Genomic DNA, 22,149 nt, shown 5'->3' with positions numbered 1-22,149 from the left:
TTAACCACACCACCGTCAGAGACATCCGGGATGAGACGGGTATATGACGTCATGTTAGGATGGGAATATAACGTCATGATAGAACATGTTTATGACGCCGTGTTAACCTAAATTGCGTGCGAGACATCCGGGATAGGACAGGTATGTGACGCCATGTAAGGGCGGTTATATGGCATCATTTTAATACGGGTAAAAGACGTCATGTTGACAACACTTGCGTCAGAAACATCCGGGATAGGACGAGTATATGACGCCATGTTAGGACGGTTATATGGCATCGTTGTAATACGGGTAAATGACGTCATGTTAACCATGCTAGCGTCAGAGACACCCGGGATGGGACGAGTATATGACGCCATGTTAAGACGGGTAAATGACGGCATGTTAACTACACTGGCGCATTAGACATCCGGGATGGGACGTGTATATAAGGCCATGTAAGGACGGGTATATAAAGTCATGATAGTACTAGTATATGACGCCACGTTCACCACACCAGCGTGTAAGACATCCGTGATGGTACGGGTATATGACGTTATGTTAAGTACACCAGCGCCAGAGACATTGCATTTCAATTATTAACTCGATATAAACTGCTGTTGGAAGCATTTACAAATGGATACATTAACGTGCGTATAACGTTTTTGCATAACTCTTTATCATGATTAAACAGCGTAAACAGCTGCATATCAGATTTGATTCTACTCAAAAAGCCCTATTGTTTGCATGTTTAATATCGCACTAATATATAGTTTAAAACAATTGGTGTACATGTTCTACTGCAATATAAAACAAATCGGCAAAGGTCACCTGAAGTCCAGTGTGAAAGGGGTAATATCCAGTCATGAAGCAGTTTCTTGACCTGCAACGTAAGATCTGTTATGAATCTGTCAATATTGAGATCGTAATATGTATCGAAATGTTTGAATCGTGGATGATCTGAACTAATTAATACATATATGTTTGTTCATATTTGTTCTGTATAAAAGTTATTCATCTTTTTAGCCTTTTGGTACACAACAAATATTAGATATAAAATAGTATATATTAAGTTATTTGCCGAAAAAATAACTGAAAATTAGCTGTGTGAAGTTAGCTTAACATACGACATTGCACATTGGACATTCAAAATGAATGTTGTGCTGGCACGACATTGGACATTGGACATTCAAAATCGAATGTTGCGGTGGCACGACATTGGACATTGGACATTCAAAATCGAAATTTGTGCCAGCACGACATTGGACATTGGTCATTCAAAAACGAAAGTCGTGCTGGCACGACATTGGACATTGGACATTCAAAAATGAAAGTCGTGCTGGCACGACAGTTAACATTTAAAATGTTATGTCGTGCTGGCACGACATTTGACATTTGACAGTCACAAACTTTTATTGTGTACGGTTTATATGAAGTGTTGCAGATGTCAGCACAAATCAATTGAAATATATATCAGTACATATTAAACATTTACCATGATTATTTCAAAACCTTACTATTGTTATGCAGGCGGCTTATCTGTGTATTATGCACTGCTTTGTATTTAGAATGATGTTTATTGTTACAAATTATACATGTATTTACATTTGGAACATTCTGGAACATTGTGGATACTTTAGGTTTAAGTTTTAGAATAGTGTGGAAACTTCTGGAATGTTTGTTACTTATCAAGTATATTCTAGAAGAAGATTATTCTAGAAATTTTCAAATGACGCGCAAGAACGATTCTCACTTTTGAATGTCAATTGTCCAATGTCGTGCTGGCACGACATTCATTTTTGAATGTCAAATGTCCAATGTCGTGCTGGCACGACATTCATTTTTGGATGTCAAATGTCGTATGTTTTTCTAACTTCACTCGGCTGAGAGAAAAGTTTGAGTTGCTCATTTTACCGTTTGATCTTCAAGAGATTCGCTTATTGTTTGTAAAGTGCACTTTTAACGGAAACATTTAAAAAAAACTTTCAAATATGGCAAAACAGTAGGAGTGTCGAAACTTAGATATTGACAGCTGAACCCTTCAACAAATGATGCTATTTGTTTAAATACTGTTCAAAGACCAATTTAGAATACAGTTGAACGAATAGCATCATTTGTTGAACGGTTATATCCATCAACCAATTCGAATGCAATTAAGCAAATAATTGTAGCGTGATTGGTTTTTAACTTTAATTGTAATTTCCCTGCAATTTCGTTATCAAAGAGTAAAATAACTATGAAATAAGTGATTTAGATTTATAACCGGGAAAGGGCAAGAGCGAGTCCCCAAAGCAGAAAGCGTGTATGTGTTCTATTGCGACCAACGCGCTCCTTTTGTTTCTTATTTCATTCGTGAAAGTCGTAATAATACACGCCAGAAAATGTTCAGACTTACGGTGTGCAGACGGGCTGTATGTATGAGGAGTTTAGGATGACGCCTTCACTGGCCATCTTATCCAGATTGGGCGTGAACATCTGGTTATTATTCCAGCCAACATCGTTCCATCCTGGAAACACATACTCAAATTATAGTAAATTATTCTTTTTCACCGGCCTCGAGAAATCCAACACGTTAATCCTTATCTCTTAACTGCTCACCCATTCAGTTTTTGTTGTTGTTTTACAATATATTCTTAAGGTCACAGTGTGGAGCAAAATATGCGTACTGCAATAAAGGTCCTTATATCTGTTTATATCTCATAACATATGTCCCCAAAATGGTTTAAGTCAGCATTATAGAAACACTTAATGAGCCAAATGCCTTCGATTTATACTAATAATTTAGTACACGCACATCACACTTTACCAATACGTGTCCCCAGCATAATAATATGCAATATTTTAAACACTCCAGTAAGCGAAATTCCTTTGCTGGTGGCTTTCAGTTTCATAAACGTGCTTTACAATTAGATGTGTTCTAAATTGGGTCTGATATCGATATAGCTAATCGGATTGCATGATATAAATAATAGATTATTGGTATTTGACCATATGTTGAGCTTAAGTTACATAGCTTACATAGTCAAGTTTCCCCAAGATGGAAAACTTTAGACGCTTTCAATGAGACTAATTCCTTCAATTTTAACTACTAGTAACAGTTTGATACACGAATTGTACGGTGAGTTTCATATTGATAAACAAAACTGTGATAATTACCCAAATCGTCGGCCACAATGAAAATGATATGTGGTGGTTTAGCAGCTCCCATGACGACCAGGTGCGCCAGAACCGCAATGACCAGGAGGGGACGGGACATTTCCTGAAGAAGGAAACAATATCCATGGATGGAATGTGTGTGTATAATTCTGGTAAAAAGGGAGTATTTTATAGAGAAAAGAAGCGTTCGTACATGAAAGAAATGGAGTCAAACGTTTATGTGATTGATGAACACACGGTTAGTACAAGCACAGATAAAGTTCACCAAAATGAACAATTTCAGCCCAAAACTACTTCCATACCTACAGTTAGTAATATTAGAGATTAGTTAAAGATTGTTTATATGCACATACAAAACGAATGGTTTGATCAGACCCAGTCGCATAAGCACTTATTTTGCATGTATACAATGTATATATTTTAACATTGTTCTGTACAATACGGATATATATTTGGACGAGTACAAAGTCATATTGGACGAGCCGCTAGGCGAGTCCAATATGGATTTCCAAGCTGTGTTCGAGTCCAAATACATTTCGTATTGTACTGAACAATGTTAAATATATACAATATATACATGCAAAATAAGTGCTTATGCGACTATACCTATAAATATAATCCCAAATATAGTCTGTATTGTACAGAAAATGTTAAATAATAATAATAATAATAATAATAATAATAATAATAATTATAATAATAATAATAATAATAAAAATAATAATAATAATATTAATAATAATAATAATCTTAATATTAATAATAATAATAATTATACAGAAGCTTTATCGTAACGCTTCATCTATAGCGCCTGTTGATTCGGATTTTCATTCGGAACCTTTTCACGGGTTTCAGTCTTTATCATAGGTTTAACATGGGACCTGTGGTTCGTACAATACGGAAAAAATATGGGATTTTTGTACGCGCGAGCGTCCCAATAAGGAAATATATTGTTAAAAAAATAGTTTGTAAACTACTCACTAAATTGGCAACAAATGTTTTGAAATACTAGTAGTTGAAAATACTGCGGGCTCATGTCCACAAATGTCTTCACCCTCTTACACCATATTCTTGCACGATACTGATAAGACAATCTATTTATCTTCACTTATGCCACCTTTAATATGCAAATTGCTACATGTGTTAAAAGCTTACTTACCATATCGACGAATGGCACTGGTAATAAAACAATTACGCCTAGTAAGCGCAACTATTAAACAATCCATTTATTACGGGTATTTATAATTTCTGTACCAAAGTTCCAGCTCTTAACTCCAATGAATCATCACCACATGTTAAACGATGGGCTCAATATGTAATGTTATCCGATAAAATAATTGATGACAATATATCTGCACTGGACGTTCATTTAACAATCCATTTATGACGGGTATTTATGACTTCTTGTTCAATAGTTCCAGCTCTTCACCCCACTGAATCATCACCACATGTTAAACGACTGGCTGCCTATGTAATAGTATCCAATAAGATAATTTATGACAAAATATCTGCTCTGGATGTACATAGAAATTGTGCATCAACTGACTTAATATATCCATCAAAACTTGTAGAATTACGATAATTCGCGTTTATTCTCATTTGAACAAGGACATAATACAGCAAAAACCAAGCAGCAGTAAGAAGATGAAATTGCAATCGGTGTTTCAGATTGTATTGAACCTTCATGTGACTGAAAATAGTTCGCATTAAATATATGTTGTTTTCAAGTTGTACTTTTTGCTACGTATGGAGAAGAAGAAAGGTTTACTTAATAATACTACCGCCCTGTTTATACATATTCAAACAACCAACATGACCCACGATCTAACTCATGTGGTGAATGTCTTGTCAAGTACATTTATCTTTGTGGGTATCGACATTACTTTAAGTATTGCAATCGGTATCACTAACCGGGTTAAACAGGTAGTTAATAGCCTTGGATTAAATAGATACCTGTCAGATAACCGCGTCTCTTTTTTGCGCCAAGCTAAACAGAAAACGATAAATATATAAATTTTTATATTAGCACAAGCGATGACAAATTCTTTACGGTTTAGGATACCTTTAGAGGGTTTATTGTATGTATGAAACCGTTTAAATATTGACTATGGTCAAAACGAATAACCTGTTTAAATCATTATCTTTATTATTCTGCCTTTTTTCATTGCGCAACAGTTCACCTACGACATGTTTAATGTGATTTCACCTTTATCTATATTCCAATTGTATATCAGTACATTTCTAGTGCTCTTGTCATCATCACATTATTGCATATTGCAATTCCCTTCAAGAGCCAGTTTTAAATGAGATAGCCTTATGTTTATTGAACCTTCTTAGCCTTACATTAGTTCATGAAATATGGGACTCATATTTATATAACGCAATCCGATAAGCGTTATAGTTCTGAGACCCTACTAAAGCCAATATAATATTAATTGTACAATACGTGTATCAAACGCCAAATATTTACATTAACAATTCATTCCTTAACGATGGTTGTTGTTTATCAATTTCACATTATTTCTGGATAAAGTGCAATGGCATGTCCCATCGAAATGGCCTGCGTTTGTTCGATACTTCTGTCCTGTCATTGGGCGCAAGAATACTAATGGGCGGGGCATATTTACTACGGAACTATTTTTTTAATGAAATTGTAGTAAAATTATTGGCAACCTGCAAAACTAAAATCTGCAGTAAACCAGTTAAAACAAAATATGCAACGATAATTTGATTTTAATGTAGATGATTTCATGATGGATGGAACAGTTGAAGAAATATTAAATGAAAATGATAACAACTTATTTCGGAATTTGGAATTGACATTAGGTAAAAATAAAGCATCTGACAAAACATGAAATCGAGGAAATGAAGCAATAACATATTGTAGTGCACCCAGCCACGTCTAGAAGAAGGGCTCAGTTCAACACTAAGTATTCTCGCGTCCCCTGGCTTTCCTTCCGCGAAAGTTCCCATTGCTAAAAACGTTACCCCACCCGCCACTGTCGTTTCATCCAAATTGAATGTTAACTTCCAAGGAAATGACAATGCACTTCATGATTTGTCAAACATCGTATTCCAAAATGTTTCATACACCAACTGATTCTTCAAAATAACGCTCAACAAGAAAATTGACTTGAATTTCGCTCCAATTTGAACACTCGTGACTAACAAACGCTAGTATCGCGTATTATCGCGAGATATAATGAGAACTTTGTAGGTGGCGATATTTTTGTTGTTTTCTTGTTAATGTTAATTTCATAACTCCAGCCGTATTTTTCTAGTTGTAATACAGTTATAATACGTATTTATAATATACTTGTCATTGAAAATATAGAAATAAAAGAAAAAAGAGAAATTGCTTTTGAATAATCTATTTATTTTGGCAGAAATGCAGATTTAAATAAGTGTAAATATAAGTATTAAAATTCGACATGTTGCATTTTATTGGGGTATTTTGGACTTGATTTTGAACTGCGCCATTGCATACCGTGCCCCAATAAAATGCAACATGTCGATTTTTTATCCTTAATTCTAACGCAACGACATACACTGATAAATTGAGATGAACGGGAACGTGAAGGTTTACTTCAGGCAATGGTGGTATTTAATATCAAACTGAAATCAAGAATGCAAGTTACACCAATTCGAAAGTGTTTACGCATTGTTACATAGCCTATTTTATTAAGATATGAAAGTGAATCAAAATATTTTTTTCCATATTAATTCATTGGCTACTTTCAATTTTACTTTTGTTAATACACAAATGCATGTGCATTCTCTGACATATTGTCTGTTGTTGTTTTTGTTGCTGTTTTTTTGTTTCTTTTCGTCTTTGTACGTTTGAGAATGCTTTTTCCCTTTCAGACTATTAACTACTTTCCATCTTTCTGTCGTTGCTGTTGTTTTGATTCTTCTTTGTACGTTTGAGAATACTTACTGACCACACCATTTCTTTACTGCTTTTGATAATTATCATTTTCGTTTCCTCTCTAAATTTTAACATGTATCGGTACCTCGTCAGGGGTAGTACATGACTTAGTTAATTCTTCTATACGGTTAAACGTTAATGTTACATGCAGCGCAACTTTCATGCGATGTGATCAAGTTTCCAATGTCATCTCATCACATGAGGAAAACATGTCGACGCTGTCGGTTCAATTCGGATGATAAAAATATAAAAAATAAAAAATAATTCTGTCGCAGTAGTTGTTGGACATATATTTCGCATCGACCAAAGCATATAGTTCTGGTTGGTTCATTTTCTACAATAGTGGCCTCGTATACTTTACATTTAATTTGTTTACTTTTCCGACAGTGGTATTTCTCGTAATAACAGTCGGTTTAGGTCCGATTGTGTATCTTCGATTGCTATTGTGTTCATATCAACTGTACAGCCATCTGGTAATTGATTTTCAGTTGGTTTATCTACAGTCACTTTTGTTCAAATGTAATCCTAATAACATTATTGTTTGATTGTTATTGCAGTGGTTTTCATGTCAACTATGCAATAATCTGGTAATGTAGTTCTGGTTGGTTCATCTTCTGTTGCAGATGTTTCAATGTCTACTGTGCAGCGATCTGGTAATGTAGTTCTGGTTGGTTCATCTTCTGTTGCAGATGTTTCAATGTCTACTGTGCAGCGATCTGGTAATGTAGTTCTGGTTGGTTCATCTTCTGTTGCAGATGTTTCAATGTCTACTGTGCAGCGATCTGGTATTGTAGCTCCTGGATGTTTATTTTCCATTGCAGTGGTTTCCGCGTCAAACTTACAGCTATTCGATGATGGGTGTTTTGTTGATATATTTGCAGTCACTAGGATTTTCATGTTATTTTTATAGCGATATGATAATAAATGTAATTTTGTTTTTAAATTCCGTGGTTTCCATGTCATTTTTTCAGAGATCTGGTTAAGTATTTCTGATTTATTTATCCATTAACGACTCTTGAAGAGTGTTATAGGCAATAACCTTATAAAAAGCATTTAAGCGGTTGTTAGGTTCGTATTTAGCGTTAAATGACCTTCAAATGAAACTTTTATACATTTATGTAATATATTAAGAGCAGTGGTATGCTTGTTACTTTTGTTTATATATATAATAACGCAGCTTTTGCATACTTAAAGATTTAAAAGATACAAGAATGCAAGATTCAATAAAACTTTATTTAATTTAAAGTCGGGTATATGCTTACAAAGAACATTAGCTCAATGAGCTATTTTTCGACATAAATAACAAACATACATAACATAATTATCAAAGCATGGCAAAGAGCTGGTGACATGAAATAAAACCATACAGTTTTAAATATGTACACTATTTGTTATTTACAAACACCTGGTGACATGAAATAAAATCATATAGTTTTAGATAGGTAAAATATTGGAACAATTATTTACAAAAGCCGTTAGTAAGAGCACTGCATAGAGTGATAACATTTACTAGTTTTCCCGGTTGTACGGGCAATCCACACGCGCACGGTTCCTCTAGTTTACATATCACTGTAAAATGGTTATTTCTTCCAAGAGGATAAATTATAGAAAATCGTATCCATTGAAGTAGCAAGAATTGACAGTGGTATTATGTACATGGGAAGTACAGAATGGTACAGTCATGTGTATTTGGTATTATGTACATGGGAAGTACAGCATGGAACAGTGATGTGTATTGGGTAAAAATGTTATAATAATTCAGCTTGCTAGAAAAAAAAATCTTCAAAAAGTATTGCTCAGCAGACAGACTTAATTAACCAAGTAATCTAAGAACTACTATTTTTTTCGGATATTATCAGTAATAGTAGCGAACAAAGGCATGGTTGCTCCTAAGATTTGGCCAATCAATACCTACAGGTAACCATCCAAGCTTCTCATCTACCGTCCTGACAATATCAGCAACTTCCACTGTGTACGAATAATAATTGCAAATGCATAATCGTAACACCCTAACAAACACAACTATGTGATTAACATATTTTAATGATATACAAATTTGAAACTGTCATGAATATATATTAGCCGTTATATTTAGTTTGAAAGAAAGCTGCTCAAATGTGTTCATGCTGGAGCTATTTATATATTTTGAATTATGAATTATCTCTACACAAACATTCTGAACATGAGTATCAAGTTGTTTTGCAGTCCTAGCACCATCCTGGTGACCAGTTACCGCCGAAGTTTTTGGGGTCGGACGCGGGGTCTGCGGGCGGGATATTGGCAGGTACTAATGTCGCCTTGTGAAAACTGAGGCGGCCCAGCATTTTGGAAACAATATCTGGGTGCTCACTCGCTATGTCATGGTGCTCCGACGGGTCCACTGTAAAATGTATATTTACAGTAAACTATTTGTCAATAAACAAATTGCGTACGGAAAAAAAATATCATAGAAAATGTTTGTGTCAATTAACATCTAAAACAGCGAGCGCTAATTGATTTTTTTTTTCTTTGTGAAATGAAAAGTACGTAAATAACTTGATGACTAACTAATTATTATGCTTATTTAAATGTTTGTCAAAACAGTTAGGGTGGAAAGCCTGCTCTAGAAGTACACCCCGGTGCTGAAGTATAAGAAATCTGAACTTGTAAATTAGTTCCAGTAAGACGGTCTTATCAATATTAAACTTGTCGCAAATTTACAACATTTAAATTACTCCCCAAAGCATTGATAGGTTCAGAACACGGTTTAAGTTTAAACTATTTATGGGCTTACCTTGAAGGTCGAACAGTTGATGCTCTGGAAAGGACGCATTTGACATGTCCGAAGCTGCCAGTGGCGGCAGTGGTGTCCATCCGTTAAAGACACCCGGTGAGCCTTCGATCAGCTTATATTGGTCAACCCTGAAAGGTGTGACTTATATATGTTTCTTGGATTTAAACTAATAACTATCTATCAATCTGTTCTTTCAACTAAACGTTATGTTGTTGTTGTTATGTGTTGTTGTTGTTTTATTTTGGGGAGGAACCATCTGGTGTCCCCTCTCCAAACCGTACACATAATTTATATTTTTATGTCAATATCGGGTAAAACACGTGAAAATAAATAATTAACAAAAAACACCTGTTCAGACTGAACGTATCCAAACTGTAATATTGATAGGACCCTGGAAGCCTCTCTACTATCAATTAAATTATATATCGGTTATCAGGGAAGAGACACATACTCAAAGCTTCGACACCTCTAACGCCAAATACTGGAACCGCCACTTATATCACCATTCTTTATCAATATCAAAGATAACTCTTTGCCATCGCTCTTGAAAGTTCAAATAATACTAGTAATTAATATATTTTAAAATGGGGTAATGTTTACACCTCGATTTCTGCAACTTATAAACACGTTATCCGAACATAGCGATACCAATAATCGGACCTGATAGCTGCATTCTTGTAAATTTCGTCGATATTGTAGACAAACTCCGAGCGAGCGGAAGGAGCTCCGGAACTGACGGTAGGCCACTGGTTCACCCCGTCCATACCAGCGTCTGCGGGCAAAGTACAAACATGAAACTCAATCTTATAACAAAAAGAAACAACAAATATCAACAACAAGATAATTATATTTATTATTGGAATTAGAGAAGCTTTTTTTAACATACTTATTCGGAATTTTTTTTTATGTATTCACAGAAAACGAGATATTTCGATTGCACAAAAAAATACCTGTTAGTTTAAAAAGTGTCGGGAACCAGTCAACTATTGTTAAACTTATTTTTTTAAAAATACCTGGTTTTCCTCCTGCCAACGTAAGAAGTGTTGGGAACCAATCCACAGCATGAATCATTCTGTAAAGATACAAGTAGCTCAATCGATAAGGTATATATTGTACAGTGAGACTGTCCGAAGTTTGCCGAAGTACATGTATATTTTTCGGCATTTGTCGTAAATCTTTTGATGTCAATAAATTTTCATCCTAATTAGGCATCAGAGTATGACCTAATGTACAGTGGATACCATAAGAAAAGGTGTTTCTCAATTTTCAAGGTAAATTATTTAAGAACCCGACCCACAATAAATGTAAATTTATGATATCTGTTTACCCATATTATTATAGGTTTCTAGCCTTCAGTCATTGCAAAACAACTGCAAGTATCATATCCTTCATGTCTTTTATTTAACATAAAAGTAACCAGGAAGGCAATTTTTTAAATGATACCAAACCAATATTGTGACACCTGAAATCAAAATTTAAAATCAAGTTTAATGGAGCTATCAGAAAACAAGTTTATTTCTGGATTTGATTCCAAAATAGTATATTAATGTAGATCTTTCCCTATCATTTTTGTACTATAAAATATTCCCAGGTATAGTGGTACTCGTTATCTTAGGGTCAGAACTGACTCAAATCTGAGAAGCTATTTGAAGTTTTGAATCACGTAACTATCTATTGTTTGTGTTAACTAAATGCAGTTTGTTGAAACATTGCAATCTGAAAACATTCCCAGGTTGTCAAGTATGCCTACTCGTTGTTTGTGTATCCGGTTTTCTGGAGGAGGTTGTCGCTGTAGACGAAGGCCGCCCCTCGCGTGCCGCCCTCCCACAGCGTCGTCTTGGAGCCCCGAAGCGGCAGGTTGTTCGCGGCCGTGTACGTCGGTCCACCGTTCTATCAGTGGAATTCATATCAGTATTAGATACATATTTGATAAAGCTAATTAATGTTTTAGAACACGTGTAAGGTGTGTGGTTTCAGACAATGACATAAAAAACATTAGCATTCCAATATATAGAATACAGTATACATGTAATTCAAAAAACAACAATTCAACGGATCTCTATATAGGCGAACAAACTCACGTCAGTGGTGAAGACGATGAGAGCATTGTCCATGAATCCCCGGTCTCTCAAGGCGGAAGTGATGTTCCCAACCGCCTCGTCCAGTGCAGAAACCATGCCTGTAAAACACAACAGATTCAATGAGAAGATGTTTCGCAAAAGCAGGAGTTTGCTCAAACATGACATCATCATGTTAGAAAGTCTTTAAACACATATGATGATTTATTTCTTTTTATTTTGGCTGAAAATTATATTCATACTTTCTATATACACAGATAATACATTAAACAAGCAGCCAAAGTACTCCTTAAACATGTAAATAATACAGTACGACATATTTAGATATATTATTAGTAATAATATATCTAAAGATGCTATTTGATTTTGTTTGATTTTATTAGTAATAATTTATTATTAATAAAATCAAACAAAATCAATGAGTTATTAAATATAAACGGACGGCAAGAGAATACAATCAAAGAAGAAATCAAGCGAATTTGAAATAAGAGTGACAGATATAACTCCTTTCTTATATAATAATGCACCATTTTATATTTAATAAGCGAAATTATCAGAGCCTTTACGTGAAGGTTATATGGAGGGGGCCGCGCATCCTAAGTTTTGACCCCCCCCCCACACACACACACTAATGTCAAATCCTGGATCTGCCACAGATGGAACCTGCACTTAGTTGAACATATTCCGAAAGCGTTTTAACATTTTCTCATGATAGAGATGTTATGGCTGCAATCATTTTATTTGAAACCCTTTTTCTGATTACTATTATATATATTTAAAACTATACATACCACAGTAAGTACGCCTGTACTTAGTTGAAATATTTGAATAAATGTTTTCATATCGTTCAGGAACCTGCAAAAACGAGAATTATGTGAACATTTTCGGCCATGTAGTTTTCACAAACACTGCAATGCTTCGGCTTTTTATACGACAAATGATGAGTTTTATCATATGCTGGTGGTTTAAAGAGACTGATCAGTGAAATAAAATTGATATTTCATTGTTTCAAACGATGAACATATTTATTTGATATTTTTCACTGTTTTGAAATTGAAGTCCGCTCTCGATTCCAAACCAAACGTCAGCGCTCATAGGCTGGGACACAATTTCAACGACGTCATATCCGAAAAGACGTTACGTGCGCATACAAATTGCCGCGTTTCTTTAAAAAGTATTATTTATGACTTAGAATTCCAATTGATGTTTATCTTATTGTAAGATATTAATATTTTTCACCTCGTGAATACCAAAAGTGAATATTTCACTCGTGACAACGCCACTGGTGAAATAACAGTAAATGTTGGTGCTCACTCCTTGAAATATATAACGATCTAAGATTCAAACAAACAATTATCCTCTGTATATTGTTGGCTCTCTTAAAATTTCTTTGGTTTCTAAAATTTACAATCGGTATACCGAGTTTGATAAAGGATCGGGGTATTTAGGTAATGATGAAAATAAATATGACAAGAGAAAAATTCAGTATAAATGTAATTGTTCATGGTTGTCCTATATCCGTAGCACATCGTGTAACAAACTTCACACATTATTTCATTATGATATTATATTTGCGCTTTCGGTGGCGTTCAATTCTATTGTTTACTATATTGAACAACTTAAGCATTTTCTTGTTTTTCTAGGAACGTTTAATCATAGGGTTAAACGACATTGACGTTATATTGGCGCATGGGAAGGGTTCAACTAATGTTGTTATAACTTGAAGCCCAACCAATTTGACCTCTTTGTTTGATTTGATTTTAAGCGTTTGTGTAAATTGTATCTTATTTATACTCTTTCGAGAAAAGAACAATAGCATATAGTTAAACTTAACTAAACGAATTTCAGTTTTAAGCGTTTGCAACAGTGTTATTTAATGGAATATATAAAACAATAAACTATTGCTCAAAAACGTGTTAACAAACTATAGTTAGAAAAATTCTTATATAGATGAACAATGTTGTGACAGAGATCTCCCCTGCTTGATAAGGAAGATTGATCTCGTCAATGAAATAGATAAAACTCTATCTTAATAATGAGAGTGGACTCGCCTCACACTCATCTGGTGTGTTCAAGTCAAACCATGGACATGTCCTCCTGGTTGTCTCTCAGAGTAGAAACAAAATAGCCCTGGGGTCAGTTAAAGCTCACTAAAGGTGTTTGCGGCTAGTGTTTATGGTTTGATTCCCCGCTTGCAGAACAGGGTCACACAAAACAGTAAACATGAGTGACTGTTATCGATGACTGAACGTATGGCTGGTAAATAAATATGTTCTTCATATTTGCTTAGAAAAGCAGCATGCGTGCCATTAAGGTTTAAGCTAACGCTAGCAAACTGTATTCAGTTGTAACCCTGTTGCATTTCAGTGCAGACACTGCAAGCGGGGGACTAAATCGCCTAACATTAGCCGTACATACCTTTACAGCAAGCAGGGATGTGATCACAATCGAGCTGCATGTACTTGTATTTATATAAAAGTACAACCGTAGCCCACTTGTCCGGCTTGGTGACAACCAACTAAACTTGCATGCACTCAGGCTGGAATTCGAAGCGCTATCCTCTGCGCCAACAGGGCAACCAACTTCCAGGTGTTCTCAGTCGAGATTTTTTTTTGTATTATTGTAAACTAGTATTATACCTTCTTCAGGAATGTTTAAGTGGTTTTACCTCAAGAGGCTCGTGCACCGACTGAAATGGCAGATAGAGGTAGAGCTGCTCCTCCACTGGGTCTACAGAGTCCAGTATCTCCAATGCACGCGCAGATATCACATTCTGGAACACCAAACAATGTTCGCACCAAATATAAGGTTTTACTACGACACTTTGTTTCGCCATGTCTATTTAGAAACCCTTGCAACCTGTTTTAGAACAGATAACTGACTATAAATGCAAACTACGATACCAAACAGGTATAAAAACATGTTTTGCTTATCCATACTTGCAGAAACGTCAACTGAACGTCCGTAAACGAATAGAAGTAGGCACCAAAAGATAAGCATTTATATAAGGTTCTGAAACACGTTCAACATGCTTGCTGATCTGAAACACTAACCACGGAATTTTTAAAAAAAGCACAAATGGGTAAATCTCTAAAATATACAGAGTTGTGCTTAGATGCATAGTAAAATTGATAACTCACCGCCGAATATTCTCCTTCCGGTGGATGGTGCACGGATTTGTTGAACCGGAAGTCATATCCGTTATCTGAAAATATGCATGTTGTTTGTAATCTTATATTTAATATATCTGGCATGGAACTCTGAACATTTGCATGTGACATCTTCGCCAATTGGCTGAACGGCTTTATAAGAACAAAAAAACATTACTGGCAATCTGTAATGTGAGCTAATCTGTCATCATGGGCAAGTTTGTTCATTTTGCAATATGTTTCAACTATTTTTCAAAGTAGGAGAATACTGAGGGTGTTAAACCGTTCTTATGAGGCATGTGTCTGCGCCCAGGACCATTATTAACATCAAGGGAATGAATTAAGAAATTGTACACTACCTCAAACCAACTAGCAGATATGCCAGCCAATTCGTAACATGACAAGGGTATCATTTTTACAATGTTGATAGATGTTAATGAATATTTTGCATTTGAGAAGACATTTACCCGGGAATGTTTTTGATTGTTAACAGGCACAATAAACCAACCTAATCGGTCCCAATAAAAATACCTCACACCATTACGCTTCCTATGCAATACCTGTGTTTACCTCTCATATGTGTATTATAGTCCTCAGCGCCGAGGTAATAGCCCATAAAGGAGTCAAACCCCCGGAATGTAGGCGTGTACTTCCAGTTACAAAATCCGAGGTGCCACCTGAAGCCATAAAAAAAGCTGCAATTGCTGGTAAGATTAACGGCATATAGAGCAGAATCATATCAAATAGTTTGAACCAGCCGAATCTGTAAATGAGTGGGACTACTTTTATTGATTAGTAAATAATTATATACTTAAATCTATGCCAGAAAATCTTTTTTGGATATAAAATTACCACCGTGATTGGTAAAAAAGCTGTGCATTTCAGCAAAAGACACATAATCTGTGATATGGCAAAATTACACTTTGTCCGACCATAAAGCGACTCTACATATTATCCGAACATACAACGAATCTACATATTGTCCGACCATACTACGAATCTACATATTGTCCGACAATATTGGTGGTAAAGGTATAGTCAATTTACATATATCGACCATAAAGTCGTATAACCAATCTACATACGTTCTGACCACATGGGTTATATAACCAATGTACATACGATCTGACCAAAAGGATATTATAACCAATCTACACACGTTCTGACCATTTCGGGGTTATAACCAATCTATTGCTACATACGTTCTGACCAAAAGAGTATTATAACCAATCTACATATGTTTTGACCATTTCGGTATTATAACCAAACAACCTATGTTCTGACCATAAGTATATGGTTATTGGTATTATAATTAATCTACACACATAACGACCGTATGGGTACTTTAACGAATCTAAACACATAACGACCATATGGGTAGTTTAACCAATATATTCACATAACGACCGTATGGGTACTATAACCAATATATTCACATAACGACCGTATGGGTACTATAACTATTATATTCACATAACGACCGTATGGGTACTATAACCAATATATTCACATAACGACCGTATGTGTACTATAACCAATATATTCACAAAACGACCGTATGGGTACTATAACTAATATATTCACATAACGACCGTATGGGTATTATAACTAATATATTCACATAACGACCGTATGTGTACTATAACCAATATATTCACATAACGACCGTATGTGTACTATAACCAATATATTCACATAACGACCGTATGGGTACTATAACCAATATATTCACATAACGACCGTATGGGTACTATAACCAATATATTCACATAACGACCGTATGGGTATTATAACCAATTTATTCACATAACGACCGTATGGGTATTATAACCAATATATTCACATAACGACCGTATGGGTACTATAACCAATATATTCACATAACGACCGTATGGGTACTATAACTAATATATTCACAAAACGACCGTATGGGTACTATAACCATAACGACCGTATGGGTACTATAACTAATATATTCACATAACGACCGTATGGGTACTATAACTAATATATTCACATAACGACCGTATGGGTACTATAACTAATATATTCACATAACGACCGTATGGGTACTATAACTAATATATTCACTTAACGACCGTATGGGTACTATAACTAATATATTCACATAACGACCGTATGGGTATTATAACTAATATATTCACATAACGACCGTATGGGTACTATAACTAATATATTCACATAACGACCGTATGGGTACTATAACTAATATATTCACATAACGACCGTATGGGTACTATAACTAATATATTCACATAACGACCGTATGTGTACTATAACTAATATATTCACATAACGACCGTATGGGTACTATAACTAATATATTCACATAACGTCCATATGGTTATTAAAACCAGTCTATACACATAACGACCATATGGGTATTATAACCAATCTACACACATAACGACCATATGGTTATTATAACCGGTCTATACACATAACGACAGTATGATTATCATAACCAATCTATACACTTAACGACCATATGGTTATTATAACCAATCTATACACATAACCACAATATGGTTATCATAACCAATCTATACACTTAACGACCATATGGTTATTATAACCAATCTATACACATAACCACAATATGGTTATCATAACCAATCTATACATTTAACGACCATATCCTTATTATAACCAATCTATACACTTAACGACCATATGGTTATTATAACCAATCTATACACATAACAACCATATGGGTATTATAACCAATCTATACACTTAACGACCATATGGTTATTATAACCAATCTATACACATAACGACCGTTTGTTTATTATAACCAATCTACTCACAATTCGACTCTATTGGTTGTAATACAATGCCTATATAGAAGGTATTACCAATTTACATACTTTCCGACCATATGGGTGGTATAGCCAATTTCTTTCAGTTTTTGTGGGAGGGTGGTAAAATTTGAAGGCAAGAATGCAGGGCTAGTCGGAGAAATAACATTATGCTGAAAAAGAAATATGCAGAAAGTGTTTTTATTTATGTTGTATTATTTTTCTCTTGGGTCACATTCAATAAATAGTTCGTTGTGTGTTACCCGACCAATGATTGGAACAAAAGGAAGGTAAGTATGAGGTTGCTGTTTTTTCTTCCTAACCTATCAATTCCGTATGAAAAAGAACAGACTAAAACGCTTTCGAGTCACGGGTGTTTTTTCCAGTTGCTTGCTTAACATGATGTAATTTTTATTATTGGCCTATTTTACGTGTTAATCTTTCACCATTCTATAAATGCACAGTTTGCTAGTGTGCAGGGTCCTATTCATGGACAAAACTCTTATTCATATGACAGGAGGGGTGATATTTGGTCCGTGTTTGCCTTTGACCAAAGTCGGATACCAACGAGAAACCTATTCCATTAACTTCCGAAAAACATCTCCCTATACTTGGGAAATTGAGAATGACTTCGATCCCCACCCACCTCTAGCATAGTTCAAGTGAACTTTTCATGTCAAAATGGTAGAGGAAAATATGCAGTATCACGCCAAAATCTTATATCCTGGACCCGCCCTGTCCGTTTAATGGAATTGGTCAGTCGTGTGTATAAACCATTGAGAAAAAAAATGCGTCTTATGACCAAACACATGCCATACTATTGGCTTTGAGATCAGTGGGCTCATATTCATTCAATAACTGGCGTAATGTGGCAAAGATTATCGGCAGGTTACCGGGATGGGACGGGTATATGACGCCATGTTTACCAAACCAGCGTCAGAAACATCTTGGATTGGGCGGGTATATGACGTCATTTTAATCAAACCAGCGATAAAGATATACGGGATGGGTCGGGTATATGACGTCATGTTAACCACACCAGCGTCAGAGACATCTGGTATGGGGCGGGTATATGACGTCATCTTAACCAAACCAGCGTCAGAGATATCCGGGATGGTTCGGGTTTATGACGTCATGTTAACCACAACAGCGTCATAATCATCCGGGACTGGGCGGGTATGTGACGTCATGTTAACCACACCAGCGTCAGAGACATCCGGTATGGGGAAGGTACATGATGTAATTATAACAACACCAACGTCAGAGGCACCCGGAATGGGGTGGGTACATGACACCATCTTAACCACAACAGCGTTAGAGACATCAGGGTTTTGGCAGGTATATGACGTCATGTTAACAACAATAGCGTCAAAGGCACCCGGGATGGGGCGGGTATATGACGTCATCTTAACCACAACAGCGTCAGAGAAATCTGGGATTGGGCGGGTAAATGACGTCATGTTAACCACGCCAGCGTCAGAGCCATCCGGGATGGGGTGGGCGTATGACGCCGAGTTAACCACACCAGCGTCAGAGACATCCGGGATGGAACGGGAATTTGACGTCATGTTAGAACGGGTATTCGATACCATGATAGTACGGGTATATAACGTCATGTTTTCTACACTAGCGTGCGAGACATCAGGGATGGGACGGATTTATGACGCCATGTTTGGGCGAGTATATTGGGTCATGATAGTACGGGTATATGACCTTATGTCAACTACACTAGTGTCAGAGACATCCTGGATGGGACGGGTATATTTCGCCACGTTCACCACACCAGCGTCAAAGACAGCCGGGATTGGACGGTAATATTTCGCCACGTTCACCACACCAGCGCCAAAGACAGCCGTAATGGGACGAGTATATGACGTCATGTTTACCACACCAGAGTCAGAGATATTGCATAACAATTATTGGTGATTTTATATATACTGTTGTTTGAAGCATTTTTAACAGCTGCATATCGGTTTTGATTTTACTTACAATATACTGTCAACATGACAGCCCTATCTTTTGCATGTTTATATAGCTCCAACATGTAGTTTAAACAATATTAACAGTGCAAAAATCGGCAAAGGTCACCTGAAGTCCAGTGTGAAAGGGGTAGTATCCAGTCATGTAGCAGTTTCTTGACCTGCAACATAAGATCTGTCATAATGCTGTCAACATTGTAGCCATTTTAACTGAAATGTTTGAATCATGGATGATATTGAACATCTATGTTTGTTCATATTTGTTCTGAATAAAATTTATTCATCTTCTTAGCCTTTTGATACATAACAAATATAAGATATAAGTAGTTTATCGTTAGCATTTTGCTAAAAAGAAACAGAAAATTGTTGAGAAAATAAACATGTTTTAAAAACAGTATGAGTTGCTCAGTTGACCGTTTGATCTTAAAGAGATTCGCTTATAGTTTTTAAATTGCACTTTTTACGGAGTCATTTAAAATCATTAAAATGTGGCAAAACAGTAGTAGTGTCGAAACTAAGACATTGACAGCTGGAACCCTTCAACAAATGTTGCTATTCGTTTAAATACTGTTCAAAGACCAATTTCGAATACAGTTCGTAATGCAATTTAGCATATATTTGTAGCGTGATTGGTTGATGGAAGATGTTTCCAATGAATTTGGTAAAGTAGATCATATGTACATCATATATTGTATAGGTCTTTGGGGTGAGTAAAGAAGGCGTCAGTGTTCTAAAAACGGCGTTGGTTCCCCCCCCCCCCAATACAACCTGAGTATTACTTTATATACTTTAATTGTTTTTCCCTGCAATTCCGGTATCAAAGAGTATAACAACTATCAAATAAAGGATTTTAAATGTAAAACCGGGACAGGGCATGAGCGAGTCCCTTTAGCAGCGAGCGTGTATGTGTTTTCTAAGTACTATACCGACCAAAGCGCTCTTTTTGTTTCGTATTTCATTCGTGAAAGTCGTAATAATACACGCCAGAAAATGTTCAGACTTACGGTGTGCAGACGGGCTGTACGTATGAGGAGTTGAGGATGACGCCTTGTCTGGCCGTCTTGTCCAGATTGGGCGTGAACATCTGGTCATTGTGCCAGCCAACATCGTTCCATCCTGGAACCACATACGCAAATTATAGTAAATTATTCCTTTTCACCGACCTAAAGTAGTCCTACCCGTTAACCCTTGTATCTTATCTGCTTACCCATTTAGTTTATTTAAATTTAAGATATATTTTTAAGGTCACACAAATGTGGAACAGCATATGCGTACGGCAATAAAGGTCCATATGTCTGTTTATATCTCATTACATAATATTATGTCCCCAAAATGGCGTAAGTCAGCATTATAGACACACTTAATAAGCCAAATGCCTTCGATTTATATTAATAATTTAGTACACGCACGAAAAGGTATTACTATTTTGGTATATAAAACATTATAAATAATATAATCGACATTTTAAACGTTTGCATTCATCACAATTTATCAATACGTGTCCCCAGAATAATAAAATGCAAGGTTTTAAACACTACAATAAGCCAAATTCCTTTACTGAGGACTTTCAGTTTGATAAACGTGCTATACAATTAGATTTGTTATAAATTGTGTCTCAAATTGATAAAGCTAATCGGATTGCGTAATATAAAAATAAATAAATAATAGATCATTGATATTTGACAATAAGTTGTACTTAAGTTGCATAGCCTTCATGGTCAAGTTTCCTCCTAGATGGAAAACTTCAGACACTTTCAGTGAGACTAATTTCTTAATTTTTTAAACAACAGTTGTATACACGAACTGTATGGTGAGTTGCATACTGGTTAACAAAACTGTTATTAATACCCAAATCGTCGGCCACAATGAATATTATGTGTGGGGGTTTAGCAGCTCCCATGACGACCAGGTGCGCCAGAACCACAATGACCAGAAGGGGACGGGACACTTCCTGAAGAAGGAAACAATAGCCATGGATGGAATGTGTGTGTACAGTCTTGATCAAAATAAGGAGTATATTTTACAGAGAAAAGAAGCTCATGTCCACAAACGTCTTATCCCTCTTACACTTTATTCTAGCACGGCACTGGTTAGACAATCTATTTAGCTTCACTTATACCATCATTTATATGCAAATTGCTACTATGCATGCGTTAAAAGTTTACTTACCATATCGACGAAACACACCGGTGATAAATCAGAGCTTGTAAATCAATTACGCAATATAAGTGCAACTTCTGAACAATCCATTTATTATGAGTATTTATAATTTCTGTATCAATGTT

General features: G+C 35.7%; 2 protein-coding genes across 3 annotated transcripts in view; both read right to left on the bottom strand.

Moving 5' to 3' along the window:
- LOC128241906 (arylsulfatase B-like) overlaps positions 1-4,886 on the bottom strand; it is a 29,575-nt gene extending 24,689 nt beyond the window's left edge. Inside the window, exons 1-4 of one of the 2 annotated variants that reach the window (XM_052959036.1) lie at positions 4,295-4,886; positions 3,136-3,238; positions 2,375-2,486; positions 811-862 (exon numbers count right to left, since the gene is read on the bottom strand). In XM_052959036.1, the coding sequence (XP_052814996.1) occupies positions 811-862; positions 2,375-2,486; positions 3,136-3,238; positions 4,295-4,297 (270 nt within the window). In that variant the 5' untranslated portion in view covers positions 4,298-4,886. The remainder of the gene's footprint in view (positions 1-810; positions 863-2,374; positions 2,487-3,135; positions 3,239-4,294) is intronic. The other variant, XM_052959037.1, reaches the window with a different exon arrangement.
- Positions 4,887-9,175: 4,289 nt separating this feature from the next.
- On the bottom strand, positions 9,176-22,149 carry LOC128241907 (arylsulfatase B-like). The gene is made up of 15 exons (XM_052959038.1): positions 22,034-22,149; positions 21,713-21,815; positions 20,869-20,980; positions 19,974-20,025; positions 17,955-18,058; positions 15,634-15,740; positions 15,055-15,119; positions 14,583-14,687; positions 12,706-12,769; positions 11,918-12,015; positions 11,587-11,726; positions 10,850-10,908; positions 10,497-10,608; positions 9,837-9,964; positions 9,176-9,443 (listed from the first exon to the last, which is right to left on the bottom strand). Exons 1-15 carry the CDS (start codon positions 22,034-22,036, stop codon positions 9,271-9,273), a joined length of 1,425 nt encoding a protein of 474 aa, XP_052814998.1. The 5' UTR covers positions 22,037-22,149; the 3' UTR covers positions 9,176-9,270.

Source organism: Mya arenaria, chromosome 7, assembly GCF_026914265.1.
Source record: "Mya arenaria isolate MELC-2E11 chromosome 7, ASM2691426v1".
Lineage (NCBI taxonomy): Eukaryota > Metazoa > Mollusca > Bivalvia > Myida > Myidae > Mya > Mya arenaria.
Note: the sequence above shows the minus strand (reverse complement) of the source record. Positions and strands in the feature narration are given on the sequence as shown.